Here is a 26,619-nt window from a genome sequence, read left to right on the forward strand (position 1 = left end):
AAACTAAATAACAAAGCCTAGCTTCTTTAATGCCACAACAGATAAATCTAAGCAATGGACCTTTACAAAATAAGATGAACAGAATTCCACCATACTTATCAATTCTCTCAATAAATGTGAATGGCTTGAATTTGCCATTGAAGAGGTACAAGCTGGATGAATGAATAAAAAGAAGCACAAGCCAACTATATATTATCTTCAGGAAACACATCTAACCTCTAAGGACAAAACAAAACTCAGGGTAAAGGGTTGGAAAACAACATTTCAGGCAAATAAGAAGCAGAAGAAAGCAGAGGTTGCAATATTATGGGAAGATATAATTGTATTTATACATTTATTAAAAAGAAGAATTAAAAAGAATTAAAAGAAAAAAGAAAGACAAAGACAGGCACTATGTAATGGTCAAGAGGGCAAATCAATAAGAAGACATTTCAATCCTAAATATTTATGCATCCAAATTAAATGCTCCTAGATATATAAAACAAACCCTAACTGATCCGAACAATATATCCGGCAACACCATAATAACTAGGGACTTCAACACTCCTCTGATAGAACTGAACAGATCTTCCAAGCAGATATAAAACACAGAAGCAATGGACTTAAACACAACTTTAGGGCAAATGGGCTTCACAGACATATAAAATACATTCCATTCAAATAAAATTGAATATGCGTTCTACTTGTTAGCCCATGGATCATCCTCCAAAATTGATCATATGCTAGGGCACAAGTCAAATCTCAACAAAAAAGAATCGGAATTATACCTTGGGACCAGAAATATCATTCAGCTAAGCTCTATTAGAAGGCCTGAGAGAAAAAGAGGAAACCCTGCCAAACCTGGCACAGGGACCTTACCTGGATTGTAGCTCAGGGAGCACAGTGAGGAGGTGGTGAGCTGAACACAGCATATGATCCAGAGTGGTGGATCAGGATCTGACAAATTAGGCAAGTAATCACAACCAGATGGGATTAGCTGACCCTCCATGGAGGTCTGTGATGGGAGGAAACCCTTCTGGAGTTCTCAGTTTGAGGGGAAGCTGTGGTTGAGTGGAAAGCCTGGAAGAGTCTACAGTCACACAGTCTACAGCAACCAGATTTGAATACCAGTTGGGGTATATTTACTACATGTTTGGAGGCTGGAGAGGCAGCCATATAGAGAAGGTCTTGGTGGCCAGGGAGCTGGCATTGTGGGAAGATCCTGAGAAGGTCTTAGCAGGGGCCTAAAGCCGGGCCATCTTAATTCCACCTGCTGGGATCAGAACTTCACTCTTAGGAAAGGCCGAAAGACTTCCCCACTTGATAGAAACTGGTGTCAGGGGGCACTGTGAGACCTGTCCCTGAAGGATTCTTGTGAGCTTTAAGGTCCCATCCTGGCAGGTTCTGAATGCTGAGGAAACAATCAGGCAATCACCAAAGGCACTAATTAATTTAGGAATAAGCACCATAAGAGGTTGCTAGCTGTGTTATCCATCTCCTTAAAAAACACAGCGCCACCTGGTGTCCTAGCAACATATTGCAACACATTGTCATCAAGAGCAAGGACTCCTGTTTTTTCACCCACAAGGAACAGTTTGTCTTTGCTCAGGCTGAGGCCACATCAAGACCTAAGGTTTGAGACAAGGTAATTTGAAGCAAAGGAGGAAGTGAAAAGGAAAAAGAAGGACAAGAAGGTGAATAAGTAGAAAGAATACATGAGAAAAAACCAACAGAAAAATTTGGGCAACATGAAAAACCAAAACAGAAAAATTCCCCCAAGGGACCATGAGGCAGCTACAGCAGAAGACTCCACCTATAAAGAATTAATGGATTTAACACAAATGGAATTTAAAATATAGATGATAAAGATAATAAAAGGAATGGATGAGAAAATGCAAAAATAGACCAAAAGTCAAAAGAGAGATATGTAGAATATAGAAAGAATAGGAATAAGGAATAAAGAATAAGGATAAAGAATAAGAATAAGGAATAAGGATAAAGAATAAGGAAATGAAGAAGAAAATCAGAGAATGCAAAGATTCAGTAAAAATATCAAAAATAAGTTAAACCATGGAGAAGAAAGAATCTCAGAGCTAGAGGATACAGTTTTTGAGTTAACCCAGGTAGTTAAAGAGGTAGAAAAGAAAAAAGAGAAAGCAGAACAGGCGGTTAGAGAACTACTATATTACATGAAGCATTCAAACACATAAATAATAGGGATTCCTTAAGGGGAAGAAGATTGCCCCAAAGGAATGGAAGGCCTATTGGAGACTGTCATAAACGAAAACTTCCCAAGTTTTATTAAAGACCACAACATACTCCTCTTAGATGGATACCAAACCCTGGGTCATTTCAGCTCAAAATCAGTTCAAACAGAATTTCTTCAAGACATATTGTAATGAACATGGCCAAAGTCAAGAGGAAAGAAAAAACTCTGCAAGCTGCCAGTAGTAAGCGCTAACTGACCTACAGAGGCAGAGGCATTAGGCTGACAGCAGACATTTTTAACTGAAACTTTACAAGCCAAAAGAGAATGGTCATCCACCTCCAACATTCTTAAAGAAAATAATATTCAGCCCAGAATTCTGTATCCTGCTAAACTAAGCTTTAAAACTAATGGAGAAATCAAATCTTTTGCAGATATACAAACACTGAGGAAGTTTGCCACAACAAGACCAGCTCTCTAGGAAATACTTAGACCTATTCTCAACACTGACACCACAATGGACCACCAGCAAAGTAAACACACAGAAGCTAAAGGTCAAAACATAGCTTCCACAATGGCATAAAGGATAAAACTACACAACAGACTTTCACAAAATAAGATGAAGATAAGTCCACCTCACTTATCAATTCTCTCAATAAATGTCAATGGACTGAATTCACCACTGAAGAGATGCAGGCTGACTGATGGGATGAAAAAGCACAAGCCATCCATATGCTGTCTCTAGGAGACCCACCTAGACTTGAAGGACAAATCAAGACTCAGGGTTAAGGTATGGAAGACAGTATTTCAAACAAATGGAAATCAGAAGAAAGGAGGGGTTGTAGTCTTACTTTCAGGTACAAGTGGATTTAAAGCAACGGAAGTTAAGACAAAGACATCACTTTATACTAGTCAAAGGAATAACATAATAAGGAAACATTTTAATTCTAAATATTTATGCATCCAACTTAAACACTTCCAGATTTATGAAGCAGACCTTGATGGGTCTGAGCAATATGATATCCAATAACACCATAATAGTCAGGGACTTTAACACCCTTCAAACAGAACTGGACAGATCCTCTAAACAGAAACTAAGTAAAGATAGAAAGGACTTAAATGTGACCCTAGAACAAATGGGATTAATAGACATATACAGAACACACTATCCCAAAGCTAAGGAATATACATTTTTCTCATCAGCCCACGGTACACACTCCAAAATTGACCACATCCTAGGAAACACATTCAACCTCAGCAAAATTAATAGAAATTATACCTTGTATCTTTTTGGAACACCACTGAATAAAAATAGAACTCAACTCCAACAAAAATTTTCATTTCCACATGAAGGTATGGGAACTAAACAATCTTATACTGAATGATAGCTAGATCAAGGAGGAGATAAAGAAGAGAATCATTGGATTTATCCAACAAAACGATAGTAAAGTCACAAGCTATCAATACCTGTGGAATATTGCAAAGACAGTCCTAAAAGGAAAATTTATCCCATCAAATGCTCACATCCAATACAGAAAGAGTGCACAACACCCTAAAGAACTATCTTGAAGAGGTGAAAAGGAAGAGCAATCTAATTCCAGACCTAGAAGATGAAAAGAAATAGCCAAAATTAGATCAGAATTAAATGAAATTTAGAATATTAAGAACTATTCAGCAGATCAGCAAAACATAAAGTTGGCTTTATGAAAAAGAAAAAAAAATTTTTTTTTTTTTTTTTTGCAGTTTTTGGCCAGAGCTGGGTTGAACCCACCACCTCTGGCATATGGGGCCTGTGCCCCACTCCTCTGAGCCACAAGCACCACCCCAAGTCAAGCATTGAAAAGATTTATGAAAAGTACAAATCCTTGGCCAGAGTAATTAGAAACAGAAAAGATCTCTAATAACTTCAATCAGAAACAAGAAAAATGGAAAATAACAATAGATACTATTGAGATATAAATCATTGCTGATTACTACAAAAAACTCTATACCTGAAAATTTGAAAATGTAGAGGAAATGGACCAATACTTAGAATCACACCACGTCCTTAAACTCAACCAAAAAGAACCAGAAATTTTGAACAGACCAATATCAAGCACCAAAATTGCAATGACAATACAAAAATCTTCAAAAAGAAAACTCCAGGACCAGAGGGTTTTACACCAGAATTCTAGTAAACCTTCAAAGAGGACCTCATACCTACATTGCAAAACCTATTCCAAAACATAGAGAAGGAAGGAAGTCTCCCCAACACATTCTATGAAGCAAAGCAAACATCACTTTCATATCAAAACCAGGAAAGGATCCAATAAAAAAGAAAAACTATAGACCAGTCTCACTAATGAATATTAGCATAAAAATATTCAATAAAATCTTAGCAAACATAATACAGCTACACATTAAAAAATAAATACACTGTGATCAGGTGGGCTTTATCCCAGGAATACAAGGTTGGTTCACCATACATAAGTCCATAAATGTAATTCACCACATAAATACAGCAAAAACAAAGACCATGTGATCCTCTCCATAGACTCAGAAAAATCATTTAACAAAATTCAGCATGTTTTTCTGACAAGAACACTTCAGAAAATTGGCATAGATGGGATATTTCTTAAACTGATAGAGTTTAAGAACTCTACAACAAACCCACAGCCAATATCATATAGGATAGAGCAAAATTGAAATCATTTCTACTTAAAACTGGAACCAGAAAAGGATGTCCACTATTGCCACTGCTATTTAACATAGTTCTAGAAGTTCTATGATAGAGAGGCCTTCTACAACAAACCCACAGCCAATATCATACAGGATGGAGCAAAACTGAAAGCATTTCTACTTAGAACTGGAACCAGAAAAGGATGTCCACTATTGCCACTGCTGGCGGCGCCTATGGCTCAAAGGAGTAGGGCGCCAGCCCCATATGCCGGAGGTGGTGGGTTCAAACCCAGCCCTGGCCAAAAACCGCAAAACAAACAAACAAACACTATTGCCACTGCTATTCAACATAGTTCTAAAAGTTCTAGTCAATGCAATCAGGCAAGAGAAGGAGATTAAGGATATTCAAATAAGGGCAGAGGAGGTCAAACTCTCTCTTTGTGGATATTATGGTCTTATAGTTAGAAAACCCCAGGGACTCAAACAAAGGGTCCTAGAAGTGGTCAAGGAATATAATAATGTCTTGGGATACAGAATCAATGTCCACAATCTATAGCCTTTATATACGTCAGTAACAGTCAAGCTGAGAATCAAGTGAAAGATACAATACCCTTCATAGAAGCTTCATAGAAAATGAAATACTTAGAAATATACCTTTAAAAGGACATGAAGGATCACTGAAACCCTGAGGAAAAAAATAGCAGAAGAAATCAACAAATGGAAGCACATACCATGCTCAGACTTGGGAAGAATCAACATCATTAAAATGTCCATACTACTCAAAGCAATCTACAGATTCAATTCAATCCCCATCAAAGCACCAATGTCATATTTTGAAGAACTTGAAAGAATAGAAATTCCTTTCATATGGAACCAGAAAAAAAAAAATAGAGCAATTCTAAGTAATAAAAGCTAATCTAGAGGCATCACATTATCAGACTTCAGGTTACACTACAAGTCTAAAAGTTAAAATAGCATGGTACCGGCATAAAAAGAGATATAGATGTATGGAATAGAATAGATAACCTAGAGATGAACCCCGCCACATATTGCCATCTGATCTTTGATAAACCAAACAAAAACATGCATTGGGGAAAAGAATCCCTATTTAATTAATAGTTCTGGGAAAACTGGTTAGCCACATGTAGAAGACTGAAACTGGACCCACACCTCTCATCAATTATAAAAATTGACTCTCACTGGATAAAAGATTTAAACTTAAGACATAAAACAATAAAAATTCCAGAAGAAAATGTGGGAAAATCTCTTGATGCTATCAGCCTGGGAAAAGATTTTATAAAGACCACCTCCTTGACAATAGCAACAACACTAAAAATAAATGAATGAGATATTATCGGGCTTAAAAGCTCTGCACAGCTAAGAATACAACTAAAGCATACAGACAACCTTCAGAATGGGAGAATATGAATGCTATGAATCTGACAAAGGTCTGATAATTAGAATCTACAGAGAACTCAAATTAATCAACAAAAAGAGAACAAACAATCCCACTTATCAGTAGGCAAGATACATGAACAGAACCTTCTCTGAAGAACAGGCTAACACATAAAAAAAAAAAAAAGTTCATCTTCCCCAACCACCAAAAAATGCAAATCAAAACCACCCTAAAATATCACCTAACCCCAGTAAGAATAGCCCACATCACCAAGACCCAAAGTTGCAGATGGTGGCATGGATAAAGGGAGAAGGGAACACTTTTACACTGCTGGTGAGACTGTAAATTAATACAGCCCTTATGGAAAGAAGTATGGAGAACTCTCAAAAAGTTACAAGTAAACCTTTCATTTGATCCCACAATCCCATTACCCATTCTTCTGGGTATCTACCCGAGAAGGAAAAAGTCATTTTACCATAAGGACATTTGTTGTAGAATGTGTGTGTGTACCAGTTTAATTCACAGTTGCCAAGATGTGGAATCAACCCAAGTGCCATCAACATATGGATCGATCAACAAGCTGTGGTATATGTCTACCATGGAATATTATTCAGTCACAAAAATATGGAAGCTTTACATTTTTCATATTAACCTAGAGTTGAAGAATGTTCTTCTTAGTAAAGTATCACATGAATGTAAAAGTAAGAATCCAGTGTAACTACTAATGAAAATAGTAGACAACAACTACATGCCCAAAGGAAAGAAAAACACAATTAACTGCAAGTGGAGGAGAGGAAGGGGTAGAAGACAGAAAGGACAGAAAGAAGAGAGGCAGGAGGAAAAGAGGTGAGGGGAGGAGGAAAGTAGGGAGGGAGGAAAAGGGGAGAGGAGGGTGGGGACTAGTAAGCTCTCACCTGATAGGCACAATGTTGGAGTAAACAGCGCACCCCTTGGATGAAGGATTCAACTACAACTTGAACTTTACCTAACAATGCAAACAATGTAAACTAATTATTTGCACCTTCACATTAATCTGAAATAAATTTAACAAAAAAAGAAAGAGGGTTATCACCATTAAATGGGGTAGTGACCTTTTAGTGTAGAACTAGTAAAATACCTAGTCTTTTGGTTTTGACTTGCAAAAACACTGCCCAGTACCTCTGGGCTTCATTCCCACAAACACCATAAACTATTACCTATATTTCATGCCACTGTGAAGGCAGCAGAGAAGCAAATGAACAAGCAAGTCCCAGTGTGCCATCATGTAAAGAGAAAAATCTGCTCACGTATTTCTTGAAGGGAAGAAATTAGAAAATAAAAAACAGAAATTGATTTTTCATTTATAGTCCCACTTTTAATTTATTTTTATTTTACCTTACTCATTTTTAAAATTGGCCCAGTGATCTTAGAAACATGAATTGATAAGAATCATTAGGCATTCAGGTGACAGCAAGTCCCCCAGGCATCTAGCACAGGAAAAAGTACACATTTCATTGCAGGGTGAGGACAGTGACCCTAAGCAGACTACAGAGGGACATTTTTTCAATGGCATACATGATTAAAAAGGCATAATGATTAAGATGGTATGTATCAACTAATATAAACCAGTCTATGTGTTGACATCTTAGATATATAATAAACATTTTAAAAATGTTTCCTATAAGCAGGCTAAAGCATAATTTCTTAAAGCAATTCTCTAGTTTAGAAGTTTATCTAGAATATATAGCATGAATTTTCATTTTCTCTTAAGAAATAAAACATTTTGGTCAAATAATTACCCTGTTTTATCTTTTCTTCAGGAGGTACCATCAACTATATTAGCCACTTATTATACTATTGTTACCAACTGAGGGTTTGAAATTCCCTCTGAAATTATTACTTGTATATAAGAGAGCAAAACTTTGCATATAAGCAAAAGTAGGCATTTTGGATTTTTTTTTAATTGTTGAGGATTCACTGAAGGTACAAGAAACCACGTTACACTGATTGCATTTGTTAGGTAAAGTCCCTCTTACAATCCTGTCTTGCCCCCAAAAGGTGTATACACACTGAGACCCCAACCCCCCGAGTCTAGGCATTTTTCATGGGTGAGTAGTCTACAATGATAGATTCTCAAAACAGAGTAACAATCACTGTCTTATATACACATTTCACTATGATTCTCCTACTGTGTGTATTATAAATATAGGTCAGAAATTATGGGTTGACAGGCTTCATATTCTCTTAAGGATAAGTGTTTCCTTTCATAGGACCATATCTGGAAAGAACCTTAAAGCTAACATGTTCATTCTCTTGCCTTTAGGCCAAATGCCTCTAAAAGTATCCAAGTCAGATGAAAACTTAAAGTCTGTTTATTTTTCCCTACGGGAAAGCAATACCAGCACTTCATTCTGTAACCTGTTACTTTTTTTAACAACTACTGTAAAATTTATCTTTGGTCTGTATGTGCTCTAGTTTAGGTCCTCCAATAGCCTTATTACTATTTTTCTTCACTTTATATACAGCTATAAGTGTGTGTTAATCTTTCCCAGAGAAGACATATGGCAATGTTCCTGTCACAGGCCATTTTTAAACCTAATGGCTCCAGTGATAAATGTGTATATACTCTATACAATAGAGCTCACATACATTAAGCAGACATCTGGCCCAATATACTAGAACTTAAGTGTGATCAAGTTACTGTTAACAGGAGTGCAGTGTCTGAAAGGGCTAGGAAAAACCTCTCAGAGGACAATTTTATCCCTTGGGCTGTCACGTATTCTGAATGCTGGGTGGCACCGCTGAGGAAAAGAAGCTGCTCCAAGGAGAATTCCAGGGGGAAGGTCAGGAAGACCTATTAGCAATAGATCTATTGAAAGAAAAATACCCCAAGCCTTTACATATGTAAATATTCAAGGTAAGAACCTAGACAATCTGGAAAAGGGCAGGCCACAAGAAGCCTTTGGGGAGAATTCATAAACACAAGTAGAGGGATTTATAAAGAAGACTCCAAGAATCTGCCTGCAAAGGACCCTGCACTGAGCAAAGAGGTAGCATAGCGCATAGGCTGAGGGAAAAGAGACAAAAGACAGAGCGCTTAATGAGGGCAGGAGGGACTAATCTAACAAAAAGTAACAAGCAAAGAGTAAGGCTAAGAATCAGACTTCAGAGGACATGTGATCAAAGGGGACATTGAGAAATGATAATGAAGAACTGCCAGTCTTACAGAGCTGTCAATGGAAAAGAAGCCACACTATATAAAATAATTTAAAGAGTTTTATTCTGAACTAAATTTCAAAACCATGACCCCAGAGCCACACCCAAGAAGTCTTGAGGAAGTGAAGTTGCTGTGGTGGGGTTACAGTTTGGTTTTATACATTTTAGGGAGACAGGAATTACAGGTAGAGTCATAAGTTGATATGTGGAAGGCGTAAATTATACATTAGTTTGGCTAGAAAAAGTAGAGCATCTTAAAACAGGGAGCTTACAGGCTACAGGTGAGTTTAAAAATTCTTTAGTTGACAATTGAGGGAAAGAGTTAGGCTTTATCTAATAGACCAGGAGTCAGTAAAAAGGAACAGTAAGATAAGGGCCTGTTAATCAGAGACAAGCTAGAGGACATATGCCCAAACTGAGGTGGTTTGTTGTGTATATTGAAGACCTGCAGGTGTGTCTTGTATAACCTTAGGCCCATTAATGAGTCACAAAGGGCACCTCTGTGAAGAGAGGGGGCATGATGAGGCATGTCTAATCTACTTTCGCATGGCTAGAAACTCAGCTGGTGGGGGAGGGGCTTATGATTTTAGTTTAGTTTACAAAAGCAGTTAATTTATGGAAAGAGTGCAACACCATGTCAGGATATAGGCATCATTTCATATAATCCTCTGAGACTCAGAGATGAAGACTGCCTCATCCAAGATCACACAGCTGGGCAGCAGCAGAACCAGACCCTAAGTCCTACATTTCTGACTACAAGGCCATGGCTCTTCTACTCACGTGGCAACCTCTGGCCAGAATCATACCATATTACAAGACAGGAAACCAGCAGGCACAACTTGTTAAAAAGTTGCAATAACCTAACCAAGGCCTCTAAGAAAAACAGGATGCATTGAAGAAACCGGTTAAGACCAGTAAGAGCCAAGATGGTGATGAAAACAACCCCCCTGCTCTTGTAGCTCCTCATACTCTGCTTATAATGTATTCACATACTAAAAGAAACTTCAACCAGCACCAAGACAGTTTACAATCACCCTGACAACCCTTGGAAGTTACTGCATATAGTATAAAAAAAGAACCCTGCTTCCACAGATATCATGGAAAAATTCTGTAATCCTAGCAATCTGGAAGGCTAAGGTGGGTAGATTGCATGAGCTCAGGAATTTGAGACCAGCCTGAGCAAAAGCAAGACCCTGTCTCTACTAAAAAATAGAAAAACTGAGGCAAGAGGATCACTTGAGCCTGAGTTGGAGGTTCCTATGAGCTATGACTCCACAACACTCTGCCCAGGGTGGACAGCTTGAGACTCTGTCTCAAAAAAAAAGAAAGAAAGAAAGAAAAGAAAAAGAAAAGGGGTAACTAAATATTCTTAACTAGAAAGATTATAGAATTGGCAAAAATATAAAGTTAAAATTAATTAATTAATTAAAGCGTGTTAAAAATCTTCCAGGGAACAATAATTTGATTTTAAAACATTAGGACATTTTGTAGGCACTAAAATTATACATTTAAACTGTTTTTTAAAAGGTAACTCAATTTACTATTAATGTATTCATATTATGAAAGAAATTCATATTTCAAAAATAACTTTTAAAAATACAAGTATTAGTAAATAGGCACATTAAAAAAATGATCAATATTACTAGTCATTACAGAAATGCAAATTGAACAATGAAACATTACTACATACCTTTTAGGATGGCAAAAAAAGTTTTTTTAATAATAATTTTTTTTAAATAACTGATAATATCTGGAACAATGAGAACACTCATCCATTGCTGGTGGGAGTTAGACATCTACATGTTTGAATACTGACTTTTTCACTTAAAAGCCATGTGACTTTGAAGAATGTTAGATTCCGTAACATTGGATCATCTACTTTCCTGAATGAAGTCAGTTTAATCACTATGCCAGTTATCTATTCACTGCCACTCGGCTCCAAAATCACCCTTCAGTACAACCTGTGACATGGACAGAATTGTTAAGCATTCCTACTTTAGAGCGAATATGAAGGTGAACTTTCTCAGTAGAGAACGCTGGAGGCACACTTCAGGAGTCAGGACCTCTCCAGATAGTTCTGGTGGTTGCACTTAATGATAGATACAGGTGTGATGGCTTCAGGGGTCTGCTGTCCTAACCACGGTGCCCAGAATTCATGGTCCCTCAGCCCTCACCTGGCCTGTGATCACCATCCTGCTGTCCTCCCAGTATGGATACCGTGCCTGGGAGCCCAGCTCCCCCTGCTGGTCTACCACCTCTAGAGGTTTGTTTCCTGTGATTTTCCCAGCAAGCACTCCAGGCAGTCTGCCCACAGTGGCACCCTGCCTGCCCATTGTCTAGAATTTCCCAGCACCCTGGAGGACTGCTTCCTGCTTTGCAGCTCTAGCCCTGGCAACCCAGCAAACTTCTCCGCCTTGCTGTGGGCTGCAGCCATGCCTTCTCCAATGAGGTCTGACCCACAGCCTTGGGAACGGGGAGGGGCAGTCCTCTTTTCAAGTTTGTCCTTCCTTGGCTGTTTTCCCTCAGCTTTAAGGTACCCTACAGAGGTCTTTAAAAATCTTACAATTATCCTTCTATCATGGCTTTAATAATTCTTTATATTAAAATTCTGTTTAGAACACTGTATGGTTGCTGTCTCCTGACTGGACCCAGACTGATAGGTGTTCATTATCTTATTCGCTGTATTCATAGATAGTATTTGCTAATAGTGTTTCTTCAATTGCTATTTTTTTTTTTACAATTGCATATTGTAGTACTATGGTTGAAGAATGTGATCTATAAAATTCCTACTTATTAGAATTTACTGATAATGTACTGTCAACTTTTTTTTTCTTGTTTCTTTTCTTGGAAACAATCCAGGAACATTTATTCAAGAAAAGTATCAGAATCTCAGTAAGAGCAATAAGCTTTGTCTGCCTTCTTTTTCCAATTCCCTAACAGGCTTAAAAACCAACATCTCTCAATCATGATGAAACCCAGCACCCTGGCAGCCACCGGTGGAGACGTAACCAGATGGGAGCCCTTCAAAGTCCCCTATCCAGAGAATTCATCACATAGGAGTGTCATCAGTAAGCCTCAAGGCTGATTTCTCCTCAGACGCTGGAGGGCCAGAATACCAGTGAACATTAAATCATCTCATCAGTGAACTCTGGCCTGGGGCTCCTTTTCCATCCTTAGAGTTAGGTTTTTCTTAATAATTTTCTTTTATATTATTGTTTTAATTAGTATTTTTTTATAGTCAACTTCTTAAAAGTATTTTTCAGAGTATTTTTCAGAGTATAAAGATCAATTCTATTAGATCAATGTTATTAACATATTCATTTCCTATATATCAGGGGTCAACAAACATTTTCTATAAAGAGGCAGAAAGTAAATAATACAGGCTTACAGACTCTAAGCTGGAGTAGTTAGCTTTGCTATTTGCCCTGTAACTTCATGCAAAATTCTATACCAAAGATCTCTCCACTTTGTCAGGGGAATATCCAGTTCTCTGGGGTTTTGGGTTGTTCCATAACTCTGCCATGAACCCATTGGCTGCTTTTTTGGTGACTGCTCTATTGCTTACATACTATTATTTAATAGAACTCAGTACTGATGATTTCTTATTCTTTTTTCATTCTCCCTCACTTGAACTAAAACATTACTTATTGGATATAATTAAGTCCATAGAATTATTTAACTAAACAGCATTTGCTTTCTTTTGAGCCATATGGTAGGAGATGCCAAATCCTAGCAGTTTTCACAGAACTGAAGACCCATCTGCCTGCCTTTGGGAAGGGTGGAGGCCATCAGTGAGACACTCCCCAGGTTACCTGCACCCCTAGTTCTTATAGCCATGAAGTGGAGTGGTTTCATGATATTTATAGAATTTTACTAATCACCCTACTGGCTAAGAGCTTTTCTAAGAATGGGAGTCATATGTCTACAAAGTGGGCCCTTTTTAAGTTTGGTTGAAACTATTTAGTTTGTCTAAACTTCATATTTCTTTTGGGCTCTTTTCACATATTCAATGGTCTTGTACAGTCTTGTTTTTATTTTATTTACATCATTTCATTTCTGCTGAGTTTGAGGGGATACGCCCTAGGTCTGGGTCTGTGCTTTCACATTTCTAGGTAGTCTTGTTTGCCAAATAAAACACTAAAATATCTTTCGGAAAGGGAATTCATTCCCATGATGTTTTCTTCTTCCATCTTAGAATTCATTTGTTGAATTTTTTTGGCTTACATTCATTAAGGTAATTAGATTTGAGATTCTGCTTTACTTAAATATCTATTTAAATGAATGATAAGTCAACTGCTTTTTTTTTTTTTTAAGACAGAGTCTCACTTAAGCGATTCTCTTGCCTCAGCCTCTCAAGTAACTGGGACTACAGATATCTGCCACAACACCTGGCTATTTTTATTTTTTGGTTGTCGTTGTCATTGTTTGGCAGGTCCAGGCTGGATTCGAACCCATAAGCTCTGGTGTATGTGGCTGGCACCCTGGCTGCTGAGCTACAGACACCGAACCGAGTCACTTGTTTTGTTTTGTTTTTTATATGTTTGTTTTTGAGACAGAGCCTCAAGCTGTCACCCTGGGTAGAGTGCTATGGCATCACAGCTCACAGCAACCTCTAATTCCTGGGCTCAAGAGATTCTCCTGCCTCCGTCTCCCAAGTAGCTGGGACTACAGGTGCCCACCACAATGCCTGGCTGTTTTTTGGGTTGCAGCCATCATTGTTTGGTGGGCCCAGGCTGGATTCAAACCCACCAGCTCAGGTGTATGTGGCTGGCACCTTAGCCGCTTGAGCCACAGGCGCCGAGCCCTCAAGTCACCTGGTTTTAAAATAAAGTAAAACTTTAATATTTCCAGGCCAAACAATCAGGTAAAAATTCTCTTGGTCTTTGAAAGAAATAAAAATAACAGAGAAGCTCAAAAAGTCAGGAAATTCAAATAAAATTACTTCAACCTCAGTAATGTTCTAAAAGACACACAAACTTAGGCGAGCCCTTACCAGCAGGATGAGCAGGCTAATGAGGTCTGTCAGAGGTTTGCTGAGCAGCAGCAATTCTTCTGCAGCCTGAGTGCCCCCTCCTGAGCCAGACTTCTGGGCCTGAAGGAAAGAGAAGCGAAGGGGGGTTTTGGTGATTCGTCAGCTTGGCTGTAGGAGACAGGTCCACTCAGTCTAGCAGATGAAAGGGGCTAGGGAAACACTGCACCTCCATGACCCTGAGTACAGAATAGAGGCCCCAGGAAAGATTATGCTGTGTTATAACAAAGAGCATACACATTGCCACCGCCATTAGCTCAAGCTACAGAGGCAGACTTGGACAGCACACAGATACAGCAATAGTGGCTGGAGGAAGGATGGTGATGCCCCACATCCTGAGTGGGAAGGATTTCATCTTCCAACCATCCTGAGACCAGATGCTGTTATTCCCATTTTTCAGGTGAGAATACAGAAGTTTAGAAAAGCAATCCCACAGATAATGAGTGACAAAGCCAGAGGCCAACCCCGGCATCTGACTCCAAGTCACAAATGCTAATCTCCTCTGGGTGTTTTTATGCACACAATATGAGTATGATCCATGTTAAATGCATTCTGCTATGCTTTCACCCTATATGTGCATGCACACGCTCAGATAACATCTAGAATATTACCTGATAAATCACTGCACGGATAAACTTTAAATATGGGTCTATGTTCTTTAGAACGTGAAGACTTAAACTTCAGTGAAAGGAAGAAATGAGTGAGTGGTTTTCACTTTAAGTGTGTCTTCATCTAAGAGTTTTATAGTGTTTAATTCCAAAGGAGTTGAATAGAAATGAGTAATTTTGTACTGAGAAAAGGTAATGATTATTTTGTTTGCTATAATATATATACTATAGTATATATACATTTCATTCACACTGTTCTTGCTTCTTTTTACTTTTACGCAGAAGAGACAAAACCACTTTTAGATAATGACCTTTACAGGGCAATTGACCAGGCCGTAGGGTGCCTGGTCATCGGTCATTAACCTGGACTCCAGGGTCCTTCTCATGAATGTTAGTTTCATCTGCACTTTGGGCCTATGGACCAGAATTTCAATTGTCTGCAGTCTTTGGTTGGACTTCACTAAAAATCAGATGCCTATCTTTTAATAACTTGTGTCTCTCCATAGCTAACGGGAACAGTGGTAATCATTAGCTTGAAGCTTCCCTCTCCCCCACCTCTCTGACTGACTGTCTTAGAAAGGTGTACTTCCTCCCACGAAAGAAATGTGCAGCACGATCCTAGGGGCCTGAAACTTTCTGATCTTGGCTGTTGAGCCTTTGCCCTCTGAAGCCCATCTAACATGGAAATTTGGCCTTTTCACATTAACACATTGTCATTTAGAGTAGGTTGTTTGTCTCTTGGGTGAGATGAGGCAGTCTTGCAAATCAGGACCAAGGCAGCAGTGGGGTGCATGGTGCCACTGCTTCCTTTCACTCATGTATGAGAAAGAAGATGGGGCCCAGAGCAAGCACACACCGGGGGACTTTTGCTACCAGAAGAACCAGTGGTCCTCTAGATCCTCCAAGAGCATTCATTTGTTATTATCACCAAGAAACATCCAGACCCTGCCCATCAGTATTCATGTACCACCTCCTTGCAAAGTTGCCAAGGGTTTGAGAAGAAAGAGACTGCTGCAGCTCTGTATGACAGAGAAGTGCATGACAGGAATGCATGAGAAATTCCACTCTTTTAACCAAAGTATTAGCCCAAGTGGAAGCTCTGTGGATTGAAGAGACCTCTGCATGGATGCGGCAGTAAACACTGAAGCCAGAAACCAGTACAGAGACCCAGGCGTAACTCTCTGTCAGTCTCTCCCCAGTTCTCCACAGCACACTCCCTCAAGTCAGACCCCTGACTGCTGGATGTGTAGTCTTCTTTGTGCACTTTGTAAGGGCTCTGTCTCTACCATGACATCACCACTGTGATGACATCACCTCTCCATCCAGGGCCTTTGTCTTTGCCTCTGGTCCCACTGAGCTCTTTCCAGAACTCACTGCCTTTTGTTGTTGCTCTGTGTGGACTTATCCCTGCCTAACCACCTAATAGTTTTCACTATTCTCAGCTGTTATAGTCAAGGCAAGAGAGGATGGTAGCCTGCTGGGCCAGGGTAACAGCAGCAAGGTTTGAGAGAAGTAATTGGATTTGTAAGATATTTAAGGAAATATGCATGAGTTGGTGGCAGATTAGATGTGGGATATGAAAGCAGGAATTTTTTTTTTTTTTTTTTGAGACAGAGTCTCACTTTGCTGCCCTCAGTAGACTGCCGTGGCATCACAGATCCCAGCAATCTCAAACTCTTGGGCTTAAGTGATTCTCTTGCCTCAGCCTCCCAAGTAGCTGGGACTATAGGCACCTGTCACAACACCCGGCTATTTTTTTTGTTGTAGTTGCATTGTTGTTCGGCAGTCCATGGCTGAGTTTGAACCCCACCAGCCCTGGTGTACGTGGCCAGTGCCCTAGCCACTGAGCTACAGGAGCTGAGCTGAAAGCAGAAAGTTTTAAGAATGACTCCCAGGTCTCCGGGAGTGACATGAGTGAGGGAGAGTTGCTGGCAGGGGAATAGAGTTGGGAGACAAATCCTGAGTTCAGCTTTGGACAATGGGACACTTACTGGTTATATTGAACAAGTTGCTAGGTATACGGCTAGTGATCTCAGAGGAGAACTTCAGGTAGAAATATAACTTTAATAGTCTTAAACATATAAAACCTAGAAATGTTAATGTAAGAACTATCTTTAATATTCAATGATAATCAGCATTACCAAAAATTACATAAGAGAATATAGCTAACTTCTTAGCATAAACTAAAAGGCCAGAAATAATTTGGATTCATACTCTACTGATGCTAAGGGTCTCATTCATCGTTTTGGTTTATATTATAACATTGCTTTATGGTATATTTTCATGTTTTTGTATTTAATTTTTATGAATTCAAAGGCTAATGCTATTAATAGTAATAATAAAAATGTCAATTTAGATATAAATAATAATGCCCCCTAAGTATCTACCTATTCATTTATAGTAAAAGATTTCTATTGTTCTGGAGACTTTTAACTTCTGATCCTTTTAAAATCTATAATCTACAGGACAGTATTTTACAAATTGATATAATCAAGGCATCTTGTGAGAGTAACCATCAACTACATATCAAAGAATTACATAAAACTACCAATGTGGAAATTCAAATAAGAAACAGTGTTCATATTCGATAGCACAACAAGAATGACTAATATTCATAGTAGTTAGGGTATACTTTAAACAACTAAAAGTGTGGAACTGAAGTGTTCCTAACACAAAGAAATGACAAATGCCTGAAGTAATCAATTCCCATGATTTGATTAATTTATATTATATGCCTGTATCAAAAGATTACATGTGCCCTATACAGATATACAACTACCAGGTATTATGTGCCCATAAGAATTAAAAATAAAAAAGTTTTAAAAATTAATATAAAGAAATAATGTTCTCTATGAAGAGATTTACTAGAAAAGAAAGGAGAAATGCATAATTCCAGATTCCACAAGCACTTTACAATGCTTTCCTATTAATTAGAATTATTACAGATGAGCAAATAAAAGCAACTGGTAATCCAAAGGCCATGTTAATCTATGGCTTTATAGTTTGGGTTAAATACTCAGTAATTACCTACCATATTGGTTGAGGGGATCTTAGAGTTATTTATTAAACCATATTAAACAAGCTAAATGCTCGACCAGCTTAACTGCAGGTAGAAGATACCATTTATCATAATGATGAAGAGCAGAGACTAAAGCAGGCCTAGGGATTAGTTCTTGGCTTGGCTACTGCGACTCCTGGCAATGTATCAAAACAGTTTGGTTTCAACGTAAGCTTCTGCAGCTATCCAAGTGATGATGCAACCATCTGATACACATCTCTTGCAATTGTATCAGAATTTTAAATAATAACAATGACTTCATATTGGCCATGTGCCTTACATTTAATCTGAGTGTCAGCTGACTCAGTTGGTTAGAGAGAGCATTAAGTGAACAGGCCTGGGAAGGCACTTAACATGAAAGAGTTTCCATAAAACCACATCTCCTTCCTTCTGTGCAGCCTAATGCTAAATAAATACAGGTTACAGTTCAGGACAAACTGACTTTTTCCATTGTCACTGAATACCCCCTAAGTCATAAGGAAAAGCATATGCGAGTTTCCATGTAGGTATACAGGTATACAGACATGTATATGCATGTGATCGTGCATCAACTCTTAACCCGTTGTTCCTAACAAGCCGAGCCATCCTCCTGACGCTGGGCTGGAGTGCCATCTCTGGACAAGAAAGGCTGCACACTGCTTGCCCAACAATAGGATATACCTAAAGCAAAAGGTCTCCTTGGTCATGAGCATTTTCTCAACAAATGTTCACTAAGTCTCTCATTAGTAGGCCTCTCCTGCCTTCCCTCAAGATTTTGTGAACAAATTCTCTGTTCTTGACACTGGTTACTCAAATCTGGCTTTTTGTAGACTCTTTCTATAGAATGATATGTTCTTTAAAAAAAAAATAAAGACCCATGCTACAGGAAGATTAGAAAGAAGAGAATGAAAAGGAATTATGACATGGAGTAGGGCTGCTGAAGACACAGGAAAACACTCCTCTACCTGCAAGGCCAATCGCACAACACCGGAAGTGTAGGTCAGCATGCCGTGCAGAATATCAAGCAGGGAGAACAGCAGCGCGGCCGCCAGCTCACTGTTGTTTTTATTGTCCATATCCAAGCACAGTGTGGCAGTCTCAGTGAACAGGTTACAGACGTGACTGACAAGTCCTGAGGGTAAAAAAGGAGAAGGAAAAAATACTCATCATGAATTATAAAAGTAACATGTCACATGAACCAAACAGAAAGGCATTCTTACCCTAAGGTCATGAACCCCGAGCAGTGCTTAAACTGTACTGCTACCAGATTCACCGGGGAACGTTGTTCAAAATGCAGGTTTCCAGGCCTCACTCCCACAGTCTCTGGTCCCAGAGCCTGGGAAACAGCCTAGGAATACATGGGTCACTATGAAAGTTTTGAGACAGACTGTGTTACGATCCATTATTTCATTTCTAAGAAACACATTCAACCATGTGCTTTCTGATTCACCTGTGCAAGTTTCAACTTGTTTGGCTCCTAGGCATTGCTAGGAGGGCTGCATTTGTTTCCATCTGTGTGGAGTTTACGTTTCTTGACTTTTGTGTGTCTCAAAACTTTCATAAAAGCCATGAATACTTGTTAAAGAAGTTCCCCAAGTGATGTGAGAACACAAGCCTACATGAGCAGGCTTCACAGGGTCTGAGGGCTCCCTGACACTGAAGAAAAATATTTTGTATATAAACATGCTGTGCCCAGATTGTCCATTGAAGCCGGTGTTCTTCAGTGTTTCAATCAAGAGGCATGGTTGACCACAGTAACTGTGTTGTTTCAAGGGCATAAAGCAATTAAGCAATTTTTTTCTCATACATTTCAAAATTATCAGAATAATCTTTAAAAACTGGAAACATAGAAATTTCCAAGTTCTATCTCTTCTCTGTGCAAACCTCATATTAACAGTGTAGTCTTCACTAACTTTTAGTTAGATGTAGTCTGTCACGACAGATATATTTTCACATTTGGGGGGCCTTATTGTTTACATCTAAATTGACATTTTTATTGTTACTATTACATAGCATTAGCTCTTGAATTCACAAAAGCTAAATACAAAAATGTGAAAATACACCATGAAACATTGTAATATAAATCTAAATGATCAATGAGACCTTTAGCATCAGTAGAGCACGAATCCAAATGTCTCAAAAAGAAAAGTGAATCTTAACAAATGTAATCAGTGTAACCTAATTCTTTGTACCCTCAATGAATCCCAAACAAGAAAAAAGAAAAATGAATCTTTACACAAGCGGACAAAGGAAAAAGCATGGTAAGGAAGTCAGACATGTACTAAATGCTGGATTTTACTGGACCTGCAATCCACTTGTCCTAGACTCCAGATCAGCAACTGGAGGGAAACTACCGAGCACAGACATTCAAGGTTGACATCTCTGCCCCACAGTGCACTTCCAGCAAACAAATCTAGTCTTTTGGCCAATTGCAAAATAATTCTTAGACTGCAAAAGTAACTAATTTTGTCACTACAGGAAGAGACTCGCCAAAATTACAGAGGCATCACTCAAAGCTATACTTGCTGCAAAAAAAAAAAAAAAAAAAAAAAGGGGGAAAAAAATGCCAAAAAGCCTTAAAAAAAAAAAACAAAACAAACAAACAAACAAACAAAAAACCAAACAGAAATTTCTCTTGAAGAGATAGAATGAACTATCATCAAAATTTCTTTATCAAAAAACAAGGGCCGATAGCACATATCCATGGCACACAGTGCAGAGAACGAATTATGTAGTATTACTGCATGTGTAGTGCACCACCAGGCATTTTCCTGAGAGCTACCATGCATGACCATGTGCATGCTACGAAGCAACACTTGGCATCTATGAGCTGCAGATAGGGTAGAAGGGGTTAAAAACACAGTACTTAGTAAATACATGCTGCAGGACACATATTTTCCTTTTGGGGTTCTTAATGACTTTGTGACACACCACATAGGTGAAAGGTATTGGGGGTGAGTGCTCATGAAGGCCAGCTCAGTCAGCAGCAAAGAAGGATCTGTCTCTTTAGGAGACAGACATGGCACCATGTACACACTGCTTGACTCTCAGTCAATAGCTGGTGGGAAGTAATGTTCTTCCTGATCTCCATTCAGTCTTCAAGGAAGGAGTGCAAAGGATGAATACCATCAAATCCTTGCTGATAAGGAAAGTCTTTCCAGCCCACTATGTAAAGAGCAGGCCAGAAATGCCAAACTCTGATTTTACACCCTGAGGTCACCAGCTCCCACGGGAAAGTGGTCAGATAAGATTAAAAAATGACATATGAGGGTGATGCCTGTGGCTCAAAACGGTAGGGCGCCAGCTCCATATGCTGGAGGTACTGGGTTCAAACCCAGCCCTAGCCAAAAAAAAAGAAAGAAAACGACGCATGAGATAAAAATATTTCCTCATGACAAGGATAATGTCAGAAAAAAACATTATCTCAACCATATTTTCAGTGTTTTTCATAGCTAGAATTTTCACTTCTGGGTCATGTTTTTCACGTTTAAACTTTTTATTTAAAAAAGAAAAAAAGCAAGTTATGAGACAGTTCTATAAAATGAACCTCTATTACCCTTTTCAATAATTATCAAGTGTGTCTATCTTGTTTTATCTTTTTAAAAAATAATTTAAGGAAATACCAGACATCATCTTATTTCTCTTGTAAACTCTTCCATCTACTCTCACAGATAAAGACTCTTTTTAAATTACAATGCCATTGCCATTTAATAAAATTAAAATATTTTCCTTTTTTTTTATTTTTTTTGAGACAGAGACTCACTATGTCACGCTTGGTAGAGTTCCATGGCGTCATAGCTCACAGCAACCTTAAACTCTTGGGCATAAGCGATTCTCTTGCCTCAGCCTCCCAAGTATCTGGGACTACAGGTGCCCGCCACAATGCCCAGCTATTTTTGTTGTTGTTGTTGTCGTCATTGTCATTGTTGTTTAGCAGGCCCAGGCCAGCTTCGAACCTGCCAACCCCGGTGCATGTGGCCAGTGCCCCAACCACTGAACTATGGGTGCCGAGCCCAACATATTTTCTTAATATACTCAATTGTCTTAAAACGTTTTTTAAAAAAAATTAGTTTCAGTCAGTATGAAAACCAGGTTTACACATTCCATTTGGTTGTGAATCTTTACTATCTAAAAATCCTTCCCACATACACAATTTTTATGCCATTTATTTGCTGGAGAAGTTAGAACATCTTTGTCATAGATTTTATCATAGCATTGTTCCTATATCCCTGTATTTTCTGTAAACTGATAGTTAGGCCCAAAGACTCAATTTAATTCAGGTTCAATCAATCCCTTTGGCCATAACCCCTAGGGCTGGGTGCTTCCTGTTTCCCGCTGCAGTTTATCTGGAAAGATCTACCATCTGTCTTAGGGATACTGAAGTTGATCCATGGATTCAGGGGTTGTTGACTCAACCTATCCATTATAAAGTTCCCTATCTAATACTGGCTAGTAACAATCACCAGATATAGCAATATGGTGATTTTCAAATTCTATCATTCCTTCTGCATATTTTAAGAGGGTTTTCTTCCATAATCATCTCTTATTAGCTGTTTGGTTATAAAAAAAAATAAAGTTTGAAAAGGAAAAGATAAATTATTCTTTCTTATCATTTACTAGTCTTCAAAACAATGATTTTAGAGTGTTAACAACTACCAAAGATGACCAAGGTGGTGGAGGCCATGGTAGGGGAATCCAGAAACTACCAAAAGTTACTTATGAGTTTATTTTATAACATCACTGTGAACATAATAGATTTTTAAATAATATATTTTATGGGTTTCATTTGATTTTAATCATTATATTTTTCATGCTCAACATGGGCCATCTTTAGCTACTGAAACTTACAATAAACTCTTGAAAGTATCCTTCTTTTTGCTACATATGTCTTAAGTTTTTCTTAAAAGAGTCCTACCTCAGAGTAGGCATTAGCTACTTCTCTAAGGAGGTAGGGTGTGAGTTGTGTGAGCGCAAGTGTGTGTGTGTCTGTGTGTGTGCGCACGCATGCACTATGAGAATAGGTATTTAGAGACCAAGTTCTGAGCACTAGGGATATTCATTGTTACTGGGTCACTGATTCAGAGAAGGCAGATAATAAGTAAATACTCGTTAAGAAAAATAATGAATTAATGCAGATATTTCTAATGCCAGAGTCCAGAAATGGACCCACAATACATGGCCAAATGAATTTCAACAAGTGATTTTTTTGGAAAAAAGAAATTCTTTTCAGCAAAAAGGCAAGGAAAAACTTGACCTTGATCTTGACCACTACATTTCACAACATATGCTAAATTTGACTTCAGATGAATCAAATATATAAAACCTAAAAAGTTCTAGGAAAAAAATATAAGAGAAGATATTCGCAACTAAGAGGTACATAAGATTTCTTAGAACTATAAGAGACCTGATCATTAAAATATGGATAAATTCAACTTCATCAAACATTAAAACTTTTGCAAATCAAAAACACTATTAAGAATTAGACAGGAAAGTCTAAGACCAGGAGAAAACATTCGCTACATATAGAGGGTGCCAAAAAATGTATACACATTTTAAAAAGAAAAAAACTGTATTAAATTTGTAATACTCAAGTCACATTTGACTTCTGTGATTACATAAGTTGCTCAACATGACTTATATTCATTTTTTGTTATCAGTACATATTATTAAAATTTTAATAGTTTTTTCCTTTCTTAAAATGTATACATATTTTTGTCACCCTATGCACATATAACTCTAAAAATATATATTTAGACTATACAAACAATTCCTACAACTCAATAATAAAAATACAAATAATCTAATTTTTATTTATTTATTTTTGAGACAGAGTCTTACTCTGTTACCCCAGGTAGAGTACTGTGGCACCATAGCTCACAGCAACCTCAAGAATTCCTGGGTTTCCTTGACCCTCTTATCTCAGTCTCCCAAGTAACTAGGACTACAGATACCCACCATAATGTCTGGCTAGTTTTTCTATGTTTTAGTAGGGATGTATCACTCTTGCTCAGGCTGATCTCAAACTCTTGAGCTCAGGTGATCCACCTGCCTTGGTGTCCCAGAGTCCTGGGATTACAGGCTTCAGCCAACTTGCCTGAGCTAATCTAATTTTTTAAATAGGTAAAGGCTTGAATAGTCAGTTCACAAAAGATACATCAAAATAAGCACATTAAAAGTGTTCAATATCACTAGTCATCGGGGAAATGCAAATTAAAATCACAATAAGATACCACCACATACAAATAGAAATAATTATAATAAAAAACCCCAACACCAAATGTTGGTAAGAATGTGGAATGACCAGAACTCACACACATACACTGTAAATGAGAAAACTGTTGTCAATAAAATGAAATGAACCACTAAATCCTACAACAACATGGATGGATCTCAAAAACAATGATGAGACATAGACCTCAGAAATAAAAGAGCCGTATAAATTGAATAGTATGAATACATTTATTTAAAGCTCTAAAGAAAACTTGTCTCTTGTTTAAAATCAGAAGAGTAGTTGCTTCTGGGAAAGGGGCAAGACGGAACTTTTTAAGGTGATAGAAATGTTCCATATTTTAATGAGATATTGGTTCAGAAGTGTATGTATTTCTTAAAACTAATTGAACTATATGTAAGATTTGTAAATTTACTGTATTAAAAATACTTAAATTTGAAAATTCAGACCTAAAAAAATCAAGTTGGGATAGACTACTGGAATATTCGAGGTAGATAAAGCAGTGTCACAGTCTACACCGGGTTGATAGCAGTGTTTACTGAGCACTTGCTCTATTCCTGGCATTAGAAGTTCACTAGAAGAAATAGAAGATGAGTATGCTAGGAATTTTTATAAGTTAACTTTTAAGATATGCTGACTTTGAGACATCCAAAGTGTCCATGTCCAAAGGCATTTGGAGATTTAGCCCTAGAAACCAGGTAGCAGTTAAGACTGAGAAAAGAGGAGGCAGAAGATAAGAGAGAATAGAAATGTTCCCAAAGGACAGGCCAGACTTAGAGAAACACAAAGTCAAAGACTAAGGGTTGAGTAAATCCCAGATGATGGTAGGAATTTATGGAGGAAATGGAGGCAAAGGTGCTAATAAAACAGGAATCATGATATGGAATTTTTTTTTTTTTGATACAGAGATTTAAGCTGTCACCCTGGGTAGAGTGCTGTGCTGTCACTGCTCACAGCAACCTCAAACTCCTGGGCTCCAGCGATTCTCTTACTTCAGCCTCCCAAGTAGCTGGGACTACAGGTGCCCGCCACAATGCCCGGCTACTTTTTGGTTGCAGTTGTCGTTGTTTGGCGGGCCTGGGCTGGATTCGAACCTGCCAGCTCTGGTGTATGTGGCTGGCACCCTAGCCGCTTGAGCTACAGATGCTGAACCAATAATAAGAAAATTTAAAGGATAACAAATAATGACTAGAATTGTTTTCTAAAAGGGAAGGTGTCAAAAATATTTAATTGGTCATAGCAAGATGGCAAAATAGGAGGTCTCTGGTTTCACAACCTCCACAGACAGTTCAACTAGCAACTATCCACAGACAAGAACACAATGGTGAAAATCTATAAAATTTGGAACAAACCAGAGTCACTTGCATGGCCCATAGAACTTTTCTACATGAAAAGAGTAAAAGAAATGGTCTCATTTTCCCCAAGTTGGTACAGTGCCACAAAGAGAAGATTCTCTAGGGACTATAGTTTCTATAGAGGGAAAAGAGAACTAAACGTGGACATCCAGTTCCCTTAGCATTCTGAGACACTTCCTAGGAAGCCCACTCCTTTATCATTTCATGGAGAACACAGGAGAAAGCCACACAGCTAGACCACCTGGGGTTAGGCGGAGCAAAGAAAGGAGGCAGAGTTCACAGCAACCACATATAAATCTCAGTGGTAGCTCTGTGTACCTGCCAGCAGTAGTGTCCCATCAGACGTACCAGCTAACAGCACAGATCATTTGAAAAGGTGACTTGGGTGCTCCAGGAGTGATGAAAAGGTCTACTTAGCTTGAATCCCTAGACATCCAGCCTCCAACCTTCCATCAGGGGCCAAGGAGGGAGACAACCACCACAGCAAATTATTGCAAAGAGGAGGAGCTAGCTCTGCCATACCCAGGAGTTTAAACAGTGCACAGCACAGCCTGTAAGCCCCTCAAAGGTGAAAAACTGTAACCCCTTTTATAAAGATCCAGAACAAGACAAGAATGCCCACTCTTGCCTCTTCTATTTGACACATTATTGGAAGTCATTGCCAGAGTAATTAGGTAAGAGAAAAAAAATAAAAGGTACCCAAATGGGCAAGGAAAAAATGGAATTGTTGTTGTTTGCCAATGACATGATCTTATGTAGAGAAAAACGCTAAAAATTCCACAAAAAAACTATTAGAACGACCATAAAGTTATAGGATACAAAATCAACAACAACAACAAAATCAATAGATTTTCGGCTGGATGCGATGACCCAAGCCTGTAATCCTAGCATTCTGGGAGGCCAAGAGGGGTGGATTACCTGAGCTCA

The 26,619-nt window shown here is 38.4% G+C and overlaps 1 protein-coding gene across 1 annotated transcript in view; it reads right to left on the reverse strand.

Moving 5' to 3' along the window:
- The window catches only part of ULK4 (unc-51 like kinase 4), a 619,976-nt gene that overhangs the window by 192,117 nt on the left and 401,240 nt on the right, over nt 1-26,619 (reverse strand). Inside the window, exons 34-35 of the mRNA XM_023515932.1 lie at nt 19,074-19,240; nt 14,428-14,526 (exon numbers count right to left, since the gene is read on the reverse strand). Of these exons, the coding sequence (XP_023371700.1) occupies nt 14,428-14,526; nt 19,074-19,240 (266 nt within the window). The remainder of the gene's footprint in view (nt 1-14,427; nt 14,527-19,073; nt 19,241-26,619) is intronic.

Source organism: Otolemur garnettii, unplaced genomic scaffold, assembly GCF_000181295.1.
Source record: "Otolemur garnettii isolate 467f Iridium unplaced genomic scaffold, OtoGar3 scaffold00082, whole genome shotgun sequence".
NCBI classification, from domain to species: Eukaryota; Metazoa; Chordata; class Mammalia; order Primates; family Galagidae; genus Otolemur; species Otolemur garnettii.